General features: G+C 45.8%; 1 protein-coding gene across 1 annotated transcript; it reads left to right on the top strand.

The window, feature by feature from the left end:
* Nucleotides 1–423: 423 nt before the first annotated feature.
* Nucleotides 424–18,252, top strand: fam222aa (family with sequence similarity 222 member Aa). The gene is made up of 2 exons (XM_070905035.1): nucleotides 424–561; nucleotides 16,775–18,252. The coding sequence occupies exons 1-2, from the start codon at nucleotides 465–467 to the stop codon at nucleotides 18,250–18,252; spliced, it is 1,575 nt and encodes a 524-aa protein (XP_070761136.1). The 5' UTR covers nucleotides 424–464.
* The last annotated feature ends 3,850 nt before the right edge of the window (nucleotides 18,253–22,102 follow it).

Here is a 22,102-nt window from a genome sequence, read left to right as displayed (position 1 = left end):
GATAACGCCATCAATCACCACATACACACTGCCCTGGAAGGAGTGTTGCTACTTTCTGTGTGTGCCTGTGTGTTTGTTTTGAGGACGGTTTCATAGACAGGAGATGCGGTTGAATGGCTGTGTGAATGTGCTGTTTGAAGCCGCAGAGTGACTGGCCTGGGCTGTGCTCTGAACCCGTGTCAACCATGCTGCCCCGGTGCAGGTGTGTGTTTATCATTCAGCACACAGGGCTGAGAGGCAGGCAGCTGTAGGCATGCTTTCCCAATTAAATCCTGGGTGAGAAACCTAGCCCATCTAGCCCAGAGCCAGCCCCTGCCGGCTTACCGGACACAGCCATGGAGCTTTGACCTCAAATCATCCTGCTTAACTCACTCAATGTTCTTCTCTTTCTCTTTTTCTTGCTCTTTTTCTGCTCCAGGTTGGCCGCAGAACTCCCCCGGCTGTAGTACTGTGCCCACCTCGCCATGCTGGCTTGTCTGCAGAGGAGGCAAAACCCTCCACCCCAGCACCCGGTGTGTGCCAGCAAGACCCTGGAGCCCCCGCAAGCCCTTGGACGGAAATGTGAGTTCACAAAGTGACAGGGAGAGATGGAGGTCAGGAGTTCAGCTGGCCTAAAGCTAAGGACTGAGAGAGGCTTGTGTTTGTCATTTGTATTTAATCTATCGGTCGTGGTGAATGATGGAAACGGGTAGTTAACCCTGACTGCAAATAAGTGAAGAAAAATAGACTTTCCGGTTTCTGTTGTTTGTCACTGTGCTCCCTCGCTACTCTGAGGAATTCTAAACAGTTTCATTTGCGCTGCACTTAGACCTTGGATTGCCATGTTGTTTGGCTACTCATTGTGAGGGGGGCTGTTTAGCTGTGCTGATTGTGCAGTCGTGGCAACAGGGCTGAACAGACAGTGTTTAACGTGCCTCACTGGCCCTGGGTGACCCTGAGGGTCTGTAAACATTTACAGTGTCTGGCCCTGGCTGTGCCGGCCGCCTGTAAAGCATGACAGCTGCTCTGTTTGCTCCCCGAGCACCACCCTCTGTCCACTCACAAAATGGTGTAAAGGGACAGAGATGAGCCAGGCCTGAAAACTGTTACAGAGCTGGCAAAACTAGTTCTAACCAGTTTGGGATTAGGGAGAGCTGCGGCAGTCAGGCATCTGGAAGGTGAATTTCTCCCTAATTTTGTTGAAGCTTTTGGATAAGCTTTTTACAGTGAGAGTCTGTTTTCTGATGAGGGGAAGGAAAGGTCTTTCTTCCTTATTGAACGCTCCTGGAGTCTTTAGTGGCCTTTGTTTACATGGCAGGCCTACGAGCTATCTCAAGCCGATTAAAAGGACTGGCGGATGGAGAGCAATGGAGCACTAACCTACCAGTTTTTACCTCAGCTTAGAGAGGCTTAGCAGGAATAGCAGGTTCTGTGCTTCTTCGTCAGTGGGACATTGTGTCAGGCCTGTAACCAGCCCAGTGAAAGGCTTTAAAGAGGCTCTGATTGGCTCTGGGTGAAGAAATGAAGCACAGCCTGCGTTCTTTCTCAGCTCCTCACTGGCCAATTAGCTACTTCTCAGCTCAACATCACACTCCTACAGAGGAGAGGAGAGTCACAAACAACAAGGTGGCTGGGTGCTACCTCTGTCCTCAGATCTGGGGTTGTTTTTGCTGGTCTGTATGGATGTTTCATATGGAACTGTATAGGTATGTGTGTGAAACACAGAGGGAACAAGAGCGATAAACAGAGCTCCGGGAGCAGTTGGAAGGGCCAGCTCTTCATCTGAGTGGGGTTCAACCGGGCTCACTAATGAGGTCTCAGAGAGAGGTGAAGTGAAAGGAAGGACAAAGAGAAACTGAATTGAAGAAACTGCAAAATAGAATTAGAGAAAGTAAAGATGGAGAGGAAGGGAGAGAAATGGAGGGAGTCCTCAACAGTCTTCTTAATCGATTCCCTCCTTCCAATTTTGCAGGATTAGCCCACTTCCTCTCAGGGTCCTTTATTGAGGAGCAGCCGGTGGGAGTCAGAACTCAAATCAATAGAGAAAAGGAACAGTCTCCAGTCTTCCCTTTGCCCTCCCTCTTACTGACCCTCTCTGTCTGACTCTCCCTCTCCCTCTCTTTCTCCACCTGTTAAACCCTTTGATTGAAAGACTGCCACAGCGACTGACTTGAGGTTCATAATGAGGATGTTTGAACATAATAGCCTCCTTTCTGTCCTTGGGGGGGGGGGGGGGGGGGGGGGTAAGTGTTGGATTTCCACCACTGTGCAGCTCTTGGCCTCAATAAGGCAATTGTTCGTCCAGGCCCAGAAGGGGTGCAGAAAGGCAGACAGTGGGTCTGGCTGCAGAAGTAGGCACACTCAGGTCACCATGCTGAGCAGGTCCCCATGATTGATTGTTCGTGGCCCATTTGTGCCAACATGGAAGGGGGTTGTGGGTAAGGTGACCTGGGCTCTCAACAGGAGGCTGAATACCCGAATACACCCCTCAAAGAGACAGAATGAGTGAGAGCACAGGAGGGGGATTACCTGGCACTGAGGTAGAGGTGAGCTGTGTCATTTGCATCTGCCGTCCCTTACACAAAAGTAGTGTGTGTGTGTGTGCATGTGTGTGTGAAGACTGGGGTGGCACAGCAGTTGGGATGAGAGGGCGAGGAGGGTTTTAGAAAAAGCCCCTGCATGCAGATGCCGAGTGGCTGCACAGTTCATTGATGCGACTCCCATTAAAAATCCCTCATACCCTCAATAAAAAAGGACTTAACTGGCTCTACCATCAGCTGGAAGCGTTCAGATCGGCTCGCCAGACAATCAATTTCCCCCAAGCGCACAGAGCTTAGCGGGAGAAACGGGAGGCGGAGAGCGGGATGTTTCCATTATCACAGCCCGCTCTGTGTCTGGACTCGGGGGGGTAGGGGGGGGTTGGGGAGTTGGGCGAGGTACTGTAGAGCGGGGAGAGAAAGGAGGGAGCAGCAGAGGGAGGTGGGGAAAGACAGACAAGTGGAGACGAGAGAGAGAGAAGCAGAAAGGGAGACAGAGAAGCTGGCTTTTCAAAAAGCCATTGACCGCCTGCCCTTAAAAATATCATATTGGATTAGCCTCACAGAGACGGCCTTTTGATATTTTTTTCTTTGGCCGTAGAATTAAAAGGAGTGCAGAGCATTACTTGAATTATAAATCATAGGCACTTGCTTTCACTGCGCCCAAATTCAGTGCATATGTGGCTGCACTCTCCAGCGCCAGCCCCTGTCATTTTTAATTAAATCCCCCCTTATGGGTGACATTTGTAGCTTGCCCCCTCCTTCGTCCTCCCCTCCACGTCTCTCCACCACTGCCCTAGATGGAGACATGAAAGGAAGAGATGGCAGCGGAGCCAGGGCCTCTCATCGTGTTGTGCCCCAGAGAGAGGGCACCCATCCAGACAGATGAGAGAGAAAGGCCCTGCAGGGGGAGAGGGGTGAATGGATGCCACTGACCCTGGCCACCCTTGGCCAGCGGCGGTCTCCCTTGCTACCCATCCCTCTCCTTGAACGTCGTCCTCCACTGTGGGTCTGAAGGTCCAGGGAGCAGGGTTGAGCGTAACAGCCCTGCTCCTCGAGGGGAGGGGGAGCTGCACCAGTCCAGTGATGAGTAACACCGAGATGGCTGGACAGGAGGCACCACTGCCCTGCCTCCTCCCTAGCCCAGACAGCAATTACTCTGCCACATGTCAGCTAAAGAATAACAGGTCCAGAATCCCTCAATTGACTGGTTGATGGGATGATATTTCTGCCTGGTTTTTTTCCAAAATATTATCTTTTCAGATTTCAGCAGGTTTTCATTTGTTTATTCATTACTTAGCAGTTACATTTGTGCCAGACATGACATTTTCTAGGAATGTCGCTGTCACACTGGGTGTGCACTTTTGTGTTCTTTATCCAGGCCCACTCATTAACCACACAGTTCACTGCCACTCCCATATTTGTCCTGTGATTGGATCAGGGTTAAATCTAGGTGTTCCCTTCTGTGTCTCCAGCAGGGCCTGGCTGCAGCTCATACACACACGCACAGTGATCTAGCATACTTTTGGTTACATTGCGATGGCTTATGTAACCCCAATTAAGACAGAAACTATTTCACATAATTATAAATGCAACTGCGGTGAAATCGAACCAGTTTTGTCCCCAGTAAAACGTCTCCAATCAACTGGTGTGAAGTCCAGAATTTGTCTCCAAATGTGGCTTGTAACAGACATGCATACATACACACACATATACACACACATACACACGAACACACCTGCAGCCGTAACCCCCTGTGACACCACCCAGGAGGCCTGAGGTGCCAATCAGCCAAGTGTTGATGAAAAGTTCCCAGAAGGCCAGATATCCCAGGTTCATGCCATGTCAGGCCTGGTTCAGCCCTCTTCCAGCTTGATCGACAGAGACAACCTGGCCATGCCACACACAGCCTTAGGACATGACATGTAGGTTCACCTGGGGATTGTAGTTTTCCTAATAGCCCTGTGCCTCTGCAGGCAGAGCTGCCAGAGCCATTAGTTTGCTTTGCTTTTAGCAGCTTCTCTTCCTAAGCCACACTTCCAGTGAGAGGGAATATGCTCAGGTAATGACCTCCAGCCACTTCTCCTCCACTGTTGTCTGAGGCGGTGCAAGACATAACAGGGGAATTAGCTGGTCATATCAAATGGCAGCATAATACTCCGGCTTCTGTTGTGTGAGGAAAAAAAATGGGGGAGCGTTTTCAGTTGAATATTTAAAAGTGGTCACGAGCAGCAGCAGAAATAACAACCTTTTCCATGATTGCCTCAGTACCCTGGAGGTGGAGGGGGCGTAAAGTGGTACTGGGGGAAAAGGAATGGAGAGGGCGCGAGGGAGAGAGAATCTGCATGCATTTGACCTTTTCCCACTGATTGAACTACCTCGTTTCTAACTCCCATTTGGAATTCCACAGAGTGCCCACAGAGACTGTCATTATTCCACAGTCTGCAGCAGGGAAGCAGAGGTCATGAGGTATTTTTCATAGTGAAATGTGATTGACAGCTATCCATGGCCTGCCTCCCCCTGGGTGCATACTTATGCAATATCATTTTGGGGATCGCTGGGTTTGCATAGCCACATGAAATGTGTCATTCACACTTTCATCACATTGCTATATTGCAAAATCCAGAGCATTAATAGAGTTTCACTTTATTTCAGAGGCACAGCCATGTGATATTGGTTGTACTAGTCTTACCTCATGCATACTACAGGCTCCTCTGTCATGTTGGCGTCTCAGCGCTGGCACTCAGAGGATCATTTCCGGCTGGTGGCGTCCCACAGAGCCATGCCTTCCCTCTGCCCTCTGCCTTCTGCTGTGAACACGGGGGGCGAAGCAATCTTATTGCCTTGGGAGGTGAGCTTGAGGAAGAGGGGCTCTGCTTTAGTTTTAGTCACAGCGGGACTTGGGTTGAAAAACAGGTTCCTGATTCCAAAGCCTCCAAGCTGGCATTTGGACGTCCCAGGTGCAAGGCACCGACACCCTCTGTCTTTGCCTGCCAGAGAGTGGGGGTGGGTTGGGGGATGTGAGCGAGGGTACAGAGAGTGTCCGCAGTCCCTTGCTGTCCCACAGGAAATGACATGCAGCCTGTGCCATCTCAGAGCTGAGCCCACCACAGACTGACCATGAGAGGCGTTCAGGAGGTGTTGCACGCTCCTGGCAGGCTCCAAGTGTTTTTGACTGGTCTCTTCATTACAATACCCAGTGTGTAAGTAGGAAGAAAAGTTTCATTACCCTTTTTAACTAGATTTCCAGCCTTTAATTACCCTATTTCAGTCCAGTCACTTCATCCAAATCATCAAGAAATTACAGGACAAAACACTAAACTACAGGACTAATCAAATATTGTATAATGTTGTCATGTTGTTTTACAAGTATACAAAAAAGTCTTCAACATTTACTTTGTTGTCACGCTGGGTTACATGCTTGCAAGCTGTTTTTCTTTGTTACATAAATTACATCTACCATAGCTGTATCTGTTAATTTTCTATTCAGTAAATTGGCATTATAAGCTCTCGGCCATGATTGAAATTCACAGAAGGTAAATATTGATCAGTATGTTGTTGCTAAGGGTCGCCTGTAAATTGTGCCATTACACCGGGAATGTTTCTGCATTGTGTGAACAAATTAAAGCTACACAGCCGACGGTGGTAGAGTTTGGTGTTTTGTTCCAAACCAGTCATGAACTGGTGTTTCAGTGTTCTCTAACAGTGTGGAGGGTTTGGCAGAGAAAGCATGAGAGTGCAAACTGACCACAGTGCAATGTTGAAATCATCGCTCCTGTGGGACATTTTGCTACAGTTCCTGTGGTTTGCTCGTCAGGCTCATTCTCATGAAGGCCATCTTCACATGCATTGGTTGCATCATCATTTTAGGTTTGAGAAATGATGAATCAAATTTGCTTGGTTATAGGTTCAGGGTTAGGGTGTGTTTTTTGCTGCCAGTTCTAAATCCGAACCCTCATTTCCACTGGACCTCTAGGCCTTTGAACAGATTTCCAACAACCCATTTTCAGTAACCCTAACCCTGGAGGAAAATCTACAAACCCAGGCATGTGTCTGTAAGCTCCACCATGGACATCATTTGCAAACTTGTTTTTATTTTTTTGTTGTTGTTGCTAGGCAGTGAAAATGTTACTGACCTTCTAGGTAACATGAAAGCAAAAGTATCACTTAATGAACCGATTAAAGCTGACAGGTGTGACCCCACACATTTTTCTCAGTGGCAGCGTCTGGAGAGCAGCTTCACACAATAAATGTGCAGTTTTTATTTTTCACCACAGTCCAAAAGATGCATAAAATGAAGTATATTAATTGAGAAACATTACAGATATCCGCTTTAAGCAATAAAACACATTACTTCTGTTAAATCCCTGCCTCCACAACTCCATTGACACTAAATCTTTTTTCATCTTACTGAAAATCCCCGATCCATTCATCTCCTCTCCTCTCCTCTCCTCCTCTCCTCTCCTCTCCTCTCGTTGGCATGTACTGCAGCCGAGTGCCTTGTTGTCTGTGCAGTGTTAAATATTAATTGGGAATCAGTGGAGGACTTGTCTCCTAAATGATAGAACAGAAGGGCCCAGGCTTGCCTCAGGCAGCCTGCAGGCGCCTTTCTTCTTCCATTTACCTGCAGGCCTGCGCACCAGCACTTCCTCCAGTCTGACAGGCCTGCCCAGGCGCCTGCAGCCTCCCCTCATCTCTGCCTCTCTCTCCCACTCTCTCCTGTTTTTTCTCCTTCTGTGTTCTCTGCGCTGGTTCCTCTGTATGCTCTTACAATCTCTACCTCTGGGGTCCTTTACTCCAAACCTGTGTGTGTGTTTGTGTTGTTGCTGTGTCCATTTGAGTTTTTGCATGCTGCTTGCTCTTGGCTGTACATGCAGCCCTTTGAGAAAATAGTGTCACAGCGTGGCATATTCTCTTAAAGACAGGACAGGGAGGGCACAACATAAATCTTTCAGGTCAGGATTTGAGCTTGTTGTATTTCTTTCTTGGCTCTGTGTCCTGCTCTCTGCCTCATCACTGAATGGTTTAATCTCTGTTTCTTCCTCCTGATGTTTTTCCCCGTAACAGGCCTCACAGTTTGTCTTTCTTTCTTCTGTGAGGCTCCCTTTGTTCCTCTCTATCAGCTTTGTCATCTGGAGAGGTGTACAGAGACAAAACAACTGGCACTGGCTGCTTTCTGGACTGAGTTAATTAAGCTGCAGAGATTTGTTTTGGAAATCAAACCAGTCTAACCTGTTGTTGTATTTTGTCTCTGTGTCTGTTTGCACTGGAGCACAGCTTTCTGCAAGGTTCAGTGAGGGTATATTGTGAAGTGGCAGGGCTGAACGTAAAATGGAAAAACCTCAAGAAGTAGGAGAGGGCAGCAGAGAGGCAGGGATATAACTGGAGGAGAGTAGGGGGTGGATTTGACTTTGATGCCATAGGAATGAGTTCACAGGCTCATGAGCAGAGGCCTAATCGCACATGACAATATCGGCTGGTGTGCCAGTCGCAACGCATAACCACCCCGCTGCTTGTGCTGACTCGGGGTATTTGCTGATAAAGCTCTGCTTTCTAGACCATGCTGTATGCACAATGAGGGTGGCCCAGGCAGGCCTGAGGGCTGGCTCATCACAGGCAGCCCACAAACCGGGGGCTACGTCCCCCCATCTATACAGAACCATGCACTCCACTAAGCCCTTTGGCCAGACTTGATTATTAGACAGAGAGCAGTTTTGTGATGAATATAGTTATTTTTTTCCATTTATAATCTATTATGTTGCCCATTCAGGCCCATAAATTATTGCAAATGGAAAGAGCCTGGCAAACCTCGTGCCTGAAATGAGGTCGTGGCTGTGAGGGGCTCTGATCACAGTGTGAAATATTCAGGGTTGATGTTTTTTTATTGAAATGCCTTTTTTTTTTTTTTGTGCTGTCATGGGAACAAACATGGAGCCCGTTCTTTTTGTTTGGCCGTTTTGTTTATGGAGTGCAGTGTGTAGTGTGAGGTAAACATGTTGCCCCAGTTTCTGTGTTTGTTTGCATGGGTGTCCCACAAAAAGGCCTGACATGGCTGCTGCTGGCCTGCATTCCTTTGTGGCTCAAAGAGGACATAAACTACCCACTGGTGTTGTTTTTGCTGGACAGTCAGCTATATCATCAGCAATTAACACGTGCAGTGATCTTTGAATTAAAGGGGGATTTCTTGCGTTAAATGTAACATAAAAAGCAGAGTCTGTAAGATGTCTGGCTAAATGTCTTTATCTTTTTTATCTTAACAAAGGTTAGTGCTGATAATATTGTTTTTAATTCCTGAGAGAGGCAGTAGGTCTACTGTGGTGGTGCCAGTGGTGTTAATGGGGCAGGAATGCAGGACGAGTGCTTTCCCACGCTGTTAGTTTTCTTCTGCCGGGCGTGTTTGAGACGAGGCTCTGGGCCGGCTAGGCTCTGCTAATGCAGCCGGAGTGCAGACAAATGGAAAGTGACACTTGTGTGTGTAGAATGGTATTTGTGGTGACGCTTTGACTACAGATAATAAAGTGTTCGCCCTGAGGTGATTTCGCCCGGCAAGCACCCCAGATGAAACTCACTTACTCAGAGAGGGAGACGGAGGAGAGGGGGGAGTGAAGAGAGAGAAGAGACAAAGAGAATATAGAGAGGAGGTAAAGAGGACGAAGAGGAGAGAAAGCAGCAAAAAGATCAAGCGACATGTAGAGGGAAATTCAGTGTGCTTATGGGTTGGAGATTTGTCTATTTGACTCCACCTGGTTTTAATTGTGTTATTCACCTGCTTTTTGGAATTACAAGAACATGTATGGAGCTTAGTTAGATTATTAATTTTGATTAATGGTTATCGATGTTACAAAAGAGAAAGGATGTCAGGTTCAACTGGAGGGTAAAATGTTTGATAAGCTGTTGTTAGCAGGATCTGTGTGTGTGTGTGTGTGTTTCTGTGTGTGTGTGTGTCTGCTAGGCCATGTGTACAGACGAGTCCTTCAGGATCAATCAATTCTTAGTAATTTCCCCTACAGCCTATAAAAGCCAGGTCTGTCTGGAAGGAGCATGAGGTTGCCACATCAAACCACCTAATTAATTTTCATGGCTGATTCAGTAACATCTGGCTTTAGAGATAAATTCTAACGAGAAAATGTAAACATGACAGTGTCCTGGTGGTATAATATTTCACATTTCTTCGGAGGAAACCTTTATAATAGAAACCTAATTAGCTGTTTTGATCTGACACACAGCCCACCATCACGTTTTACACATATGTGAAACTGTTAAAAGGATTCTAATATTAATAGCCAAACATGTTGTGCAGAAAGTGAAAATGGATCTTGTTTTTCTTCTGCTCCCTCCCAGTGTTATCTGCATCTGTGGACCTTATCTCTGTCTCAGTGCACTGTATTAACCGCACACGTGTACCGCCTCACTGCAGGCTAACTAAATGACCTCATGCTGCAGTCTGTGTGAGGAGGAAGCCCAAATTAGGCTCTCAATTTGGTATTTCTTTCATCTGCTTGTGCAGGAAATAGATAGATTAAATCTTAGATGAGATTGGCTTTAATGAAATGAAAGATTAGATTTGGGAATTTTGTCCAAGTTTTTTTTTAAAAATCTCTTTTAATGGTTAAATCCATTTTTTGTCATTGTGCCATGTCTGCGTGCCTGTGAAGGATCAGTGTGCAGATTGCTTTAACATTCCCATTATCCTCTTTGCTATTTGTGAAACATGTTGGCAGGTTAAAAGCCCAATATGTGATCGCAGTGTGGCACCCCCTGTTGAAAAATGTTGTCCAACTACAGATTTTATTTACATGGTGATTCATTCGATTAAATGATTTTCTTGCTATTTAGTGTCTGACATTTGATTCAAAAGTAACACTGTGTGACTATGCCTGTGAAATATAAGGTTTGTTTACTCCACAAAATACAGATTTTTGATTTAAAAAGTTACATGAAAAATTACAATCGATAAGTCAACCTCCTCATAAATAAATGTTTTAAATAAAGGAATTTAGAGAAGACAGAGAGGAGTCTGGTGAAGCCCACATTTTCTTTTCCACTGTCTTACAATATGCATTCGTTTGATGATTATGATGACACAAGCAGCCGTGAATTCAGACAGCTCTATCCTCTGAGAAATCATTGCAGTTTGATTTTTATCTTTGCAATTATAGATAGCAAAGGCCTGACAAATAATTGCCTTGATTTTTTTTCTCTCTGTGTTGTTGCACAGAAAATCAACCTCAAGATGAACAGAGAGAGATGAGTGTTCCTAAAAATGGCTTTTCTGATATCAAGCAAGCAGCAGGGTTCCCTTTCCCCTAACGTGCACTTGAATTGATTAGTACTCTGGCTGAGGGCATATTCAACATGTCTGCCCCCTGCAAGGCTACTCTACCCTGTTGATCACTGGCTCATACATGTGCTTCCTCTGCTCTCTCGCTCCTCAGGAAGCTCCTGTGGGGCACTGAGGCTTTGATTGACTGGCGGCCGAGTCCACAGGACGCCTCTATTATTATCATCTCTACCTCTGCAGAGGGGCGGGGGGCTATGTCCAGGGGGTCTGGCCGACAGCCCCTGCTTTGTGTGCCTGATAGTCAATTAGAGGCAGCGCACTGCCGGAGACGAGTGGGATGCAGGGTTAATTGCAGAGGACCAAACAGCTGGCTCTATCAGGGCCCATTGTGTTTGCAGCAGTTGTCACGGCAATTGAGGCCTGGCTGTAATCGCTGACTAATCAGCCCTGCGCCAGATGACACCTCCATTAGCACAAGGCAGGTATTGTTCAGGACGCGAAGCTGCCTCTGGCTTCCCCCCGCCTTCCCGTCCTTTTTACAGCAGGCTAACGGAGGTGGGGAGAGGATGTCATAGACCCTGATCCTATCTGCTAAGAGCTAAACAATAGCCGCAGGTCAAGGGTTCCTCCTCAGAACAATGCTGTTGAATCTGCCCTTTCTAGGCTGCTACTCATTTGACAGGTCAAACCTTTCCAAGCTGAGGGATTCTGACGTGAAGGATTTGAAGATTTAAGAAGTCTTAGCCATGAATTATTAATTTGAATAACTTCATTACAATGAGGGCAAAGTGTCCATTAGTGGCAGAATGTGGAGACTGTGGAAAAAAGTGGCGTCCTGCTGGCCCAGTGGTCTAAAACGCATACCACATAATTGAAGAATCCCCCATTTGAATCATTTGTTGCATGCCAACCCCCCCTCCCCCCAAAAGAATTACTGTGGAGAAAAATAGATTCATAGTTGCAGTGCAAGCCCACGGTTTAAAGGACACATGCTCAGTACAGCAGCTAATGTCCTCTCTTGGCTCACACCCATTTAACAGGGACTGTCCCTCTCAGGGGAAATAGAAATGGCTCCCAGTGAACTTGGTTGATGTCGGACTGAAGCCGACCCCATGTTGTCTTTCATCTTTCTGGTTAATCTCTGCTCTCTGCTCTGACCTCATCACAGACGGCTCTGTTTGTTTGGCCAAAGTTAATGTGTACTATGCACCCGTTGTTCTGTGAAAACTTAATTGCAGTTCAACCAAACGGTCCTCTCCCTTCATTTAAACGAGCACTTTTTTCTCCCCACTGCTCACCAATGTACATGGTCAGAGGGGATCAAAGCGTGTGGTAAGTAGGATACAGGCTTGCAGGAGTGAGTGAGAACACGCCAAGGGCTTTTTGATGTGTTGGAGCGTTTTCTCCACTAATAAGAAGAAACTTCTCCAACCTGCTCATAATTTTAGAACACTTGGAACACTAATAAATGGGAGCAAGGGCATTTCAGGCAGTTCTCTCAGACTTTTTCCTCTGCTTATTCATTTAAACCTCTAATTAAAATGCAAAGCATTCTCATGGTCCTCTGGATTTGGTGCTGCACTCTCACACAGCCTCTGACTCCCTATCTCCTCTCCCTTTTTCTCTGCTCCCCTGCTACCCCCCCCCCCCCACCTCACCTAACTCCCTACTCTCATACTCTCTCTGTCTGCCTTTGCTTCTTGTGATCAACACAATTTGACCTCTCACTTGGAAGAAGTGCACAGAATTTAATGGATTTTTTACAGTCTAATCTAACCAGTTCCCTCTTTATTGCTGTTTTGTACCCAGTGGACCTCATCTTTACCAGGCCCCCCCCCCTCCACCCTCGCACCAAGAAAATTAGTTCATCAGAATTCAAAATGTACTGCTGGCTAATTAAAGGAGTGTTAATTGAGTGTTCAGAATTGGGTACCCCCTTCACCACACAGATACACACACACACACACACACATGCGTGCATGCACACGAGCACACATGCAATCACAGTGACAGCACGGGGTACACCAAGGACGTTGCGCTTGGGGAGTTTCATGCCAATCAAAAACGGAGAGAAAGGAGAGTGCCCATCCTCCAAGTGAAATGGGATTTCTAGATCATATCATGGCCTACTGCAGCTCAGTCCGGCTCTGTGCTGCCATGTTATCCTATCCCAGCCTTGCTATCTCTGTCTGACCGCTGGAGAGTGTAGCACTGCACAGATAGCCTCTCTCGCTGCGTGCATCGTGCTAATGAGGGGTGGCATTTAGAGATGTGCTGCTCTGACACATGGGCATTGTGTGCCAGGCACTGGGTGATTAAGGACGAAGGTCAGCCCATTAATTGCCTCCCTGCCATCTCCGCTCCCTGGCGCGTGATCTCTCAGAACTAATGCATGTGTTTGCCTGAGCTTTTATCCCCAATGCAGTTCAATCATATGCTTGGTTTGTTTACATTCCTTTCATGTGAAAGTTTTTTTTCTTACTTATTGTAAAAGCAGTGCTAGCCCAGGTTTCCTTGTTCATGTACTATACGCTGTTTCATGTGCTTGTGAGTGCACATAGCCTCCTGCTCTCAGGAAGGGAAAAAGCATATTCTTCCATCCCCAGGGGAAATAATTAATCCTTACAAGGCTGTCGCATGTCGAAATGAAGCGAGTGTGAAGCATTTAGCCCAGGAGGCATTGCAGGCTGTCGCCCGCACAGGCACCTGTTGTTGTCCCTGCCCTACATTTCATGAGAGCGCTGAGCAGAGGATAACAACATGCTCCACTGATGGCAAATGAGACACACAAGTGCAGATGCAGGTTTGTGTGTCTATGCGTGTGTGATTGTATATTTTTGCCTGTTTTTTTGTTCCTGTTATCATGCATTGTGTTTGCATGCACGACCACGCTGGAGGTTGTGCACAGGTGCAGGAAACCCCCTACCTTATGAGTAGGTGAGGGCTCACACAAAGGAGGCAGTGTTGGTTGCCTCAGAGGGTGTTTATCAGCCAGCACCATCTGTATGCTGCTGCTCATAGCTATGATCTACTGCAGCCTAAACCAATAAGTCACAGAGCAGCAGCCTAAAAGGAGACTCTCTCCTTTAACCTCCATGTCCTCACTTATAGACTTACTGCTCTGGAGGAGAGAGATGTGGAGACCCTGCACATCAAACACACAGTGTGTATAACGGTGTGTGTATGAGAGTGAAATTACACCCCAGTCTGTGGCCATACTTACTGTAATCAACTTTGCTATAAAATTTATACCATGGAACTTTTTAAAGAGGAAGCTGGAATCAGAAGCATCCAGATGCTCATTTGCCTCCTCCTCCTCTTCTTCCTTTATGCCTGTGGGTTCTAATAACCGGAAGCCTTTGTGGAGCTGAGATGGGTTTTGTAGGCCTGAAAGGCCTCTAATCCCTGTGGCCTGTGAAGTGTGAAACCCTTTGATGCCAGGTTGGTGTGCCAAAGGCTCTGCCTATTGACAAACAAGGGCCAAGCTGGGAAAAGAGGGAGGGAGAGGGCTTTCTCGTCTCTGTCGGAAGAAATGCAGGCTCAGGCATGGAAAATATGGACTCAGTCAGTGAGAAGGAATAGAATTAGCCACCCTTTAATGAATTTCCTGGCTGTTTTTATAGTTTTTTTTCCTCATGTGGCAGTAATTAGGTGGAATGATGGGCATATTGCAGCTGGGGGCTTGTAGGGGCGGCAGGGCACAGGCCCTTGATATGCCTGAAAGCCAAGTATCTTTCCTCATTTAGACCATGTGATGATCAAAGATGGGGGTTTTTTGCCCTCATGTAAAGAAGATCAGAAAAAATGCTGCCATTCCATTTGCATGTGTATCAGCAATGTGCTTTGAAATGAGCATGTTTTTCTCTTCTGAGCAAATGAAATAAGTCTTCTGTCAGTTTTCCACTGCAAGTCAGAACATCAAAGCAAATGGCACTGCTGTCACCAGGGAAGCAGAGCTTTGCCTCAGTAAGGTTAGTTAGATCTTAGATAGGCCGGCCTGGCTCACTCAGCCTAGCCCATTAGGATGGCACCAGGTTCCCTCACTCTGATTAAAATGAAGTCATTAAAATCTGGCTATTTTTACTGATTTGAATTCTAATTTGACGTACAGTGTTTCTGATGTTGAAAGTATGTTGTCTGCAGGATGAACCAAACTAACTGGAATAGGTCTTGCGCTAAATTTGGCTTGGGATATTCACAGTCTCTCCCCTCTGCTGTTAGATTCCCAATTTATTTCTTTTATGATATGGATCTTGTAGATTTAATCATTTTCACAGTTGGAGACCCATAGGGTTGTTGAAATGAACTCCCCATGCTATCTGTAATGGGTGCAAAGAAATGAGAATTGTGACTACTTGGCTGTGGAGTCTCTTTAAAATGATTTTGCAATCGGAGAGGAAATGGAGTGAGTCCTAGTCACAGCCTGCACCCTGCAGACTCCTTAGGTCGCCAGGACATTTGCTGACGGCACAGTTATGGCAGTTAATTTTTGTGCGTTTTGTTAGCTTTTGCATAAAAATGTCATTTTTGAAGGGGTTGCAAGTCATTTGTGGCAGCTGATATATTGCTTGTAAATTGAGTTCTTTTCCCAACCCCCCACCCTTTTTGTTACACTGAGCTAAGTAGCCATGAAATTGCCTGAATAATGTCGTTTAAATCCAATCTCACCGCGGCCCCTCACCTCCATGCCCAGCCCCCAAACAATGACACATGGTGGGGTTTTTAGAAATTGCCATTTTCCTGTTTGCCACCTCAATTCACAATGGCCAAGCCTTGGCTCATTGAGCGAGGGCCATTGCTAGTCTCACTCGCCGCGTTCACTGCTGAATTGAATTTTGGGATTGGATTGGTTTCATATGGCAAACAGCACAGAGCATTTACATGTACATTCAGAGCAAAGTCTGTGTACCTGCCTGTGTACCTGTCTGTTCTGTCATGTATTGGTTTTGTAAATGTAAAATAATGACATGTAATAATCTATATTACATGAACAGAAAAGCATTTCTTTGCTGCTCATCATGTTCATCATTGAAATATTTCATATTCTCACAAGGGCATGTCTCTTATGTTAGATGTATTTGATCTCATTAATGATGGGTTTCTGTCTTTTTAAATGCTTCTCAGCATGTGCTCATCTGTGAACCAATTTTTTCGATTTTATCCATGACCAAGTTTGCAAATAGCAGCACTCCAGCATTCTTGGCTCTGGTCTGATATAGTTCACCTTAACCCGGCTAGTAATTCCCCATAGATGTTTAATTGGTTTTTGTGAGGGCCTCTTAACGTACTCTTGGATTGAATAAATGTGGAAATTCTGTGGCCAAGGGTAAGACCCAGTAAGTGATACCACTTATAAATCTCAAATGTGCCACCGCAATTAAACAAGCTTTTATCCCCTCCCCTTCGTCCCTCCTTGCCTGGTATCCAAGGCTAACCCAATTCAATACTAAAGAGAGTCCGAATTAATTTCACAATGGACTGATTTAACAGCGCCTAAGGTACCAGGCTTTGACAGAATGAGTTTTTAAAAAGATCCATTTGTCTAGGGATGAACTTCCACAGGAGGGTGTGAAAATGAGATGGAAAGAAAGCTCAAATGGAGGAGGGGAGTGATGGAACATAAATGTATGTCAGCCCTGATTTACAATTTGCAAGCTCTGTTTGGGTTGTTGTTCTGCTGCGTGTCTGCTGTTTGCACCTGGTTTTATTCACCTGCTCTTGTAGAACACAGACATTTTCCAGCCTGCTTTAGATGTAGTCACTGTAATGCTGCCAGGTTTTACTGTTGCAGCAGAGTAGTGGTTATTGCAATTGATTGATTGATCTGACTTTGTGGCTGCCATTGCTGTTGGCTCCTTTGATATTTCTGGTAATTAAACCCCTGGTCTACTGTTCTGTTCTTCTATACAGGCAGCCATCTATGTTTTTTTTATTTCAGTCTTTCATTTCACTCATTTTCTCTCTGTTTGCCTTGCAGGTGAGCTGGTGGTGCCCGCACATTCCCCACGCTACCCCACTGCGGCAGAACTTGATGCCTACGCTCAGAAGACGGCCAATAGCCCTCTGTCCATCAAGATCTTCCCCACCAACATCAGGGTTCCCCAGCACAAGCACCTTAACCGGACTGTGAATGGATATGACACCACAGGGCAACGCTACAGTCCCTACCCACATCTCCACACAGGGGGCTACCATGGCCTGCTTGCCATCGTCAAGGCCTCCTCCTCATCGTCATCATCATCAACATCCACCTTTGTCTCTTCAAAAGGTGTTCTCAAGAACTCCGAAGGCAGACGGACTAAGCTCTCTCCAGCCCACATAGCTGTTGCCCCATACCCACCCCCTAGTAGTAGCACTTTAGCCAGTGGCCACGGCCAAATGGTATACCACACTGGGCCCTCAAAGCCTCCAGAAGGCCCCGGACTGTCAGTTCCCCCAAATGTCACTGTAGCTGGCTCAGTGATTCCTGTAACAGGGGGCCGAGGCCTGGCCCTGCCTGCACAGTCCAACCTCCCCTCCATCCAGAGCATCATCTACCAGATCAACCAGCATTGCCAGGCCCAGGCTTTGCAGCAGGTGTGCCAAGGGGCTGCCACTGCACCATCAAATTCCAGCCCCTCTAAGCAGGGCACAGCAGTAATGGGGCTGTCTTCTAGCTCCTCAGGTGGAGGCTACGTGGTGGGAATGGGCCCCCAGGCTAATATGGTGTACACAGGGCCCGGGCTGCCGGCTCAAAATGCAGAGGCGATGAAGACTGGTGTGTACGCAGATGGTATGGACTATATCCTTTGGCAGAAGCAACAACAACAACAACAACAACAACAACAGCAGCAGCAGCAACAGGCTGTGCTCCGCATGTACAGTGGAGGTAGCGGAGGTGGGGGCGCCATCAGCAAGTCCCCTGAAACTTGTATTCCAGGGGGAGGGATTATGGCGGCCCAAGTGTCCTCCTCTTCCTCCAGACCTTACCACCTGACAGCGAGTGCCAGCGGAGGAGGCGGGATGGACAAAGTCAGCTCTTCCCCTTTGAACTGTGTGGGTATGCATGGAAATTTCTCAGTGGGTCAATACTTTGCCCCGCCATGGAACAGTGTGTTGGTGACACCTGACAGTGACTGCTACAACCCCCAGGAGCTTATGGCCACCTCCACAGGAGGGCCAGCCACAGGGCACAGAGAGATGGGCTACCCCCACCACCATCAACTCTACCACCACCATCATCATCACCACCCTGCTATAGACAGCGGGGGAGGTGTGTGCTGCAGCCTGCCCAGCAAGAGCTTGTGCAACACGTCAGTGCTGAGCAGCAGCTTGCAGTCTCTGGAGTACCTGATCAACGACATCCATCCACCCTGCATCAAGGAGCAGATGCTTGGCAAAGGCTACGAGACTGTGTCTGTGCCACGTCTGTTAGACCACCAGCATGCACACATCCGCCTCCCTGTTTACAGATAGAGGGGGAAGAAGAGGAGGAAGAGAATCAAGAGTTGTGAATTTGTGAAGAAAATCAAATTTAAAGAACAGAGATGTTTTTTTCTGGGTACAGATTGTTGAGTGGCACTGCTTTAACTAGTGTGGGAGCTTAGAGAAGACCAGTTGTTGTGCCGTGTGACCCTAGGTTTGGTGGTTTCAAGGCAGGCAGTGGAAATCCCAAATATAAAAGGTGGTAGTGATTGCCAGTGGGAGAGAAAAGGGATTTCAAGATTCTCCAGATGTTCCATTGTGTGGTTTGCCAATAGGAATTTTGGATTGATTTATTTTTTCTTCAGTTGTTTTTGTTGTTTTACTTGCCTGAACTTTTTTTTTTGATGAGAATCATAGGTTGACATGAAGTGCATACGCCACTCGTATCCCCCCCTTCCAAATACTAAGGATGAAGCTACTGTGTAGGTTGTCACTGAAATGGTCTTAAAATGGCCGAGGTTTAGGGCTGCTCTCAAAATCCAAAACTCTCTAACGGTACACATAAACACACACAGATACACACATGTACTGATACATGAGGAGACTAAAATTACAGGCAGTACTTGGGTGGGTATGTAAAAGGATCATAAGGTTGAATTAAAAGGATAGTACAATATTAGTTTATTATTGCTGTTATAATTGATACATAAATTGCACTGCTTGAATCTTGTTAACTTTGAAGTTTGGAATTGGGTAGTTTGGATATGATATATTTAAGAAACTTGAAAAACTTGAACCTATTTTCTGTTGTTTTATATATTTGTAGGTATATTATATGCATCGGCTGCTATGGGGAAAAGTGTCTCAAATGCTTTTTTAATTTTATTTTATTTTTTCAATTTTGTTTCTATGATTTAATAATTTCTCCTCAAGCTGATGTGCAGTTTCTTATGTCCTGGTGTGAGGCATAGTCGCTGCTTTGGTTCTGTAAGAACCTGGTCGGAGAGCTCTTTTTCCTAACCAACACTGGAATCTACAATAAATCTTGAAATACTTATTTAAAAAGAAAATGTCGCAAAAAAATACAAGAAAAAGAAATGTTACAATGAAGAATGTGATTGGGAGGTTATCTATATAACCTTACGTGTATGTTTATGCGTGTATGTGGCTGAGTGCATGCGCGTGTGTGCATTTTAGTTTGTGTTCTTCAAAATCCTCAGACTTTTTTTTTTTTTTTTATTGAGTCATGACAAGATTTCTACCACCAAGACTGAAAAACTGATTCACCAGTCCCATGAACATCACATATCTGAGTATCCCTTTTATTGGAGGCTTTAGATATTCTCTGGAGCTACAGTAGAGATCAAGTTCTCACATGACTCCTGTAGTTACAGGGCTACATCCCCTACTTCTGTCACGTTATCATCATGACAGAAAGAGGAGGGAACAAATGGAAGTCGTATTTTGAGGCTACTATTCATCCCTAATCCTGCAACAAAAACAAAATGAAAACAATCATGCCCTGTCCTCTGGCATCAGATGAAATGAGACGAGGCTCATTGCTTTTGCTTGTCCATTTCAGCCACTGGTTGGGATGCATTTAGCCCAGGCCAGTCTTAACTTGACGATTCAGAGCAGTGAAATATTTATTATGACTGTGAGATTCCCTTGAATGTACTGCACTTAAATTACTGCAATGTTTTATTGCCTTGTGGGACTCAAGTGAAAGAGAAAAATTGGATCAGTGCAGCAGTCCTCTGGTCTTAAATTAGCATTTCTTTTGTCCGTCAAATTTCAATGGTAAATTGAATTTAGTAACTGGAGAGAGAGAGAGAGCCGGAGCTTTGTTGTGGGGAAATACTGGCATCAGTCTAGATTTATGAAGTGCAATTATTATGACTGTATTAACATTTTTCTCTGAGCTTACACCAAAAAATGTAAACTACAGTTGTCAATACATTCCCAATGTACCACATCCCTAATCCCTATCCTTTTTTGTTTTGAGGTGTAAAATAAATTTCTTTAAGAATATATTCAGAAGCCAAAACCTGGCTTTGAAGTCTGTCATTATTTTTTAAGGTATGTCCTCTAGAAGTCAGTTGGAAATTGGGCCTTTGTCTCAGCAGCTCTGTGAGATCCAGATTGGAGCCTGACGTGTGATGTAGATCCTTTTACTGTACTGTACCGATAAAACCTCTGCCATTGAGAAAACCTAGCATATTTAATTCATGAGATTTTAAATGTTTACACTTTGGCCATCCAAAGATAAAGGACAGACAGCATTGTTGGGAGAAAAAAGAAGGATTTACTCGTGAATATTGAGGACGAAGTGAGAAGCAGGAAATAATATTTCTTTGATCATTTGCACTCCATAAATAGACCTGTTTTCCCCTTAAGATATCCCTTGCTTAATCATAACTATGAGCCTTAAATTTTAAGCTAATGGTGTTTGTAGACACGCTACTGTCTTTGAAGGCTGACAAAGATTTCAGTCGAAAGAATACCGAGCCCCTTGGCTTAAATTTGCACAGTAAGCCTCCTTAACATTCCAGTGAAAAATTTTCATGTTGTTTCAACAGCTTAATACCCCAGCCACAGTGTGATTGCAGCATATTTTCTGTCTTGTAGAAATATTTTGACAGATTTACAGATACATCCCGTCCCCAAATCCCCTCCGTTTGGCTTCTGCATCCAAGCATTAAACCCTGTCACATGATGTTGAAGTGAAGAGAAGACACTTGAGGCAGTGGAGTTTCTGGTGTCTGGCCTTTCCCACCAGTGGAGGTCGAAGGCACCAGGCCTCTCTGCTAATGGGAATATTGGGTGACGCCTGGCTGCTGGACACTGCCAGAGGAGAGTATTCATTCACTCAAAGGGCTGAAATCAAACCCTTTTCAAATAACAAGGGATTTCCTATTAGGTACTGAGAGGAATCTGGCCATTTTGAGCCAAGTTCAACTGAATAAAACAGGGAAAAGACTCAAAACAAAGCAATTTTCTGTTTTTTAGCAGTAATGTTCAAGTCAGTTACCATGTTTAAATATAAGGTGGTATTTTGCTACTTTTACCATCTTTGCTTTGTGGCTATATTTTCGACTGTACAGGCTCCAAACTGTCTGTCCCCCTGGTCCTTTACACACATTAATGAGCTCATATTGATGGGATGCATCTTAGCCCTGCAAGTCTGGTCCATTCCACAATTCCCGATTTGGACAATGGACGCTTAGCCCATATTAGGATAATAGAATTAAATTTCAAATAGATTTGTGCCTGAGCTGATCCATGCACGGCTCACTCAGCTGCAGAGGCAGAGTGGCATATGGCATGTCATTATCTAAGCCCACCCTCCCCCTGCCCGGGGCCAACAGGGTTCAGCAGTGCTTAAACAAACTGAAGGTTAGGACTGGCTGGCTGGCGTTGAAGGGGAGGACAGCAGGGTTTGTAAGGGGGGGGTTCGCTAAATCACAGCCTCCACAGCGTCTCAGAGGGCCTCAGCACCGCACCATGGCGCCTGGGCTCAGAGGCCTGCTTTAAAAGCTGGGCTGTGTTTGATCGAGGGGATTTGTTTTCTGTTGGATTATACATGGTTGCTCCCTGCCTGGCTGAGGGGCCCTGTGCAATGTGACAGATCTCAGCAAAAAGACAGAAAGAGGGAGAGAGATACAGGGAGGGATTTGGGGGTCAGAGAAGCCTCGAAGCATCAGTAATCAGGATAATTGCCATGTTCCTGGTGCTGGTTTCAGACTCCCCTCTTTGGCTCTGTGGCCTCATATTCAGATTCAAGCTCTGAGGAAATCACATTCCTTACTGAAAGACTTATTGTGCCTCAATTTACTAAATTCTAGTAAGTGAAATCTTCATGTGTAATTACGTTTTTAATGCTTGGAAAAATCTTTCAGAT

Source organism: Enoplosus armatus, chromosome 4 (genome assembly GCF_043641665.1).
Source record: "Enoplosus armatus isolate fEnoArm2 chromosome 4, fEnoArm2.hap1, whole genome shotgun sequence".
Lineage (NCBI taxonomy): Eukaryota > Metazoa > Chordata > Actinopteri > Centrarchiformes > Enoplosidae > Enoplosus > Enoplosus armatus.
This window is presented reverse-complemented; position numbering and strand designations above follow the sequence as displayed.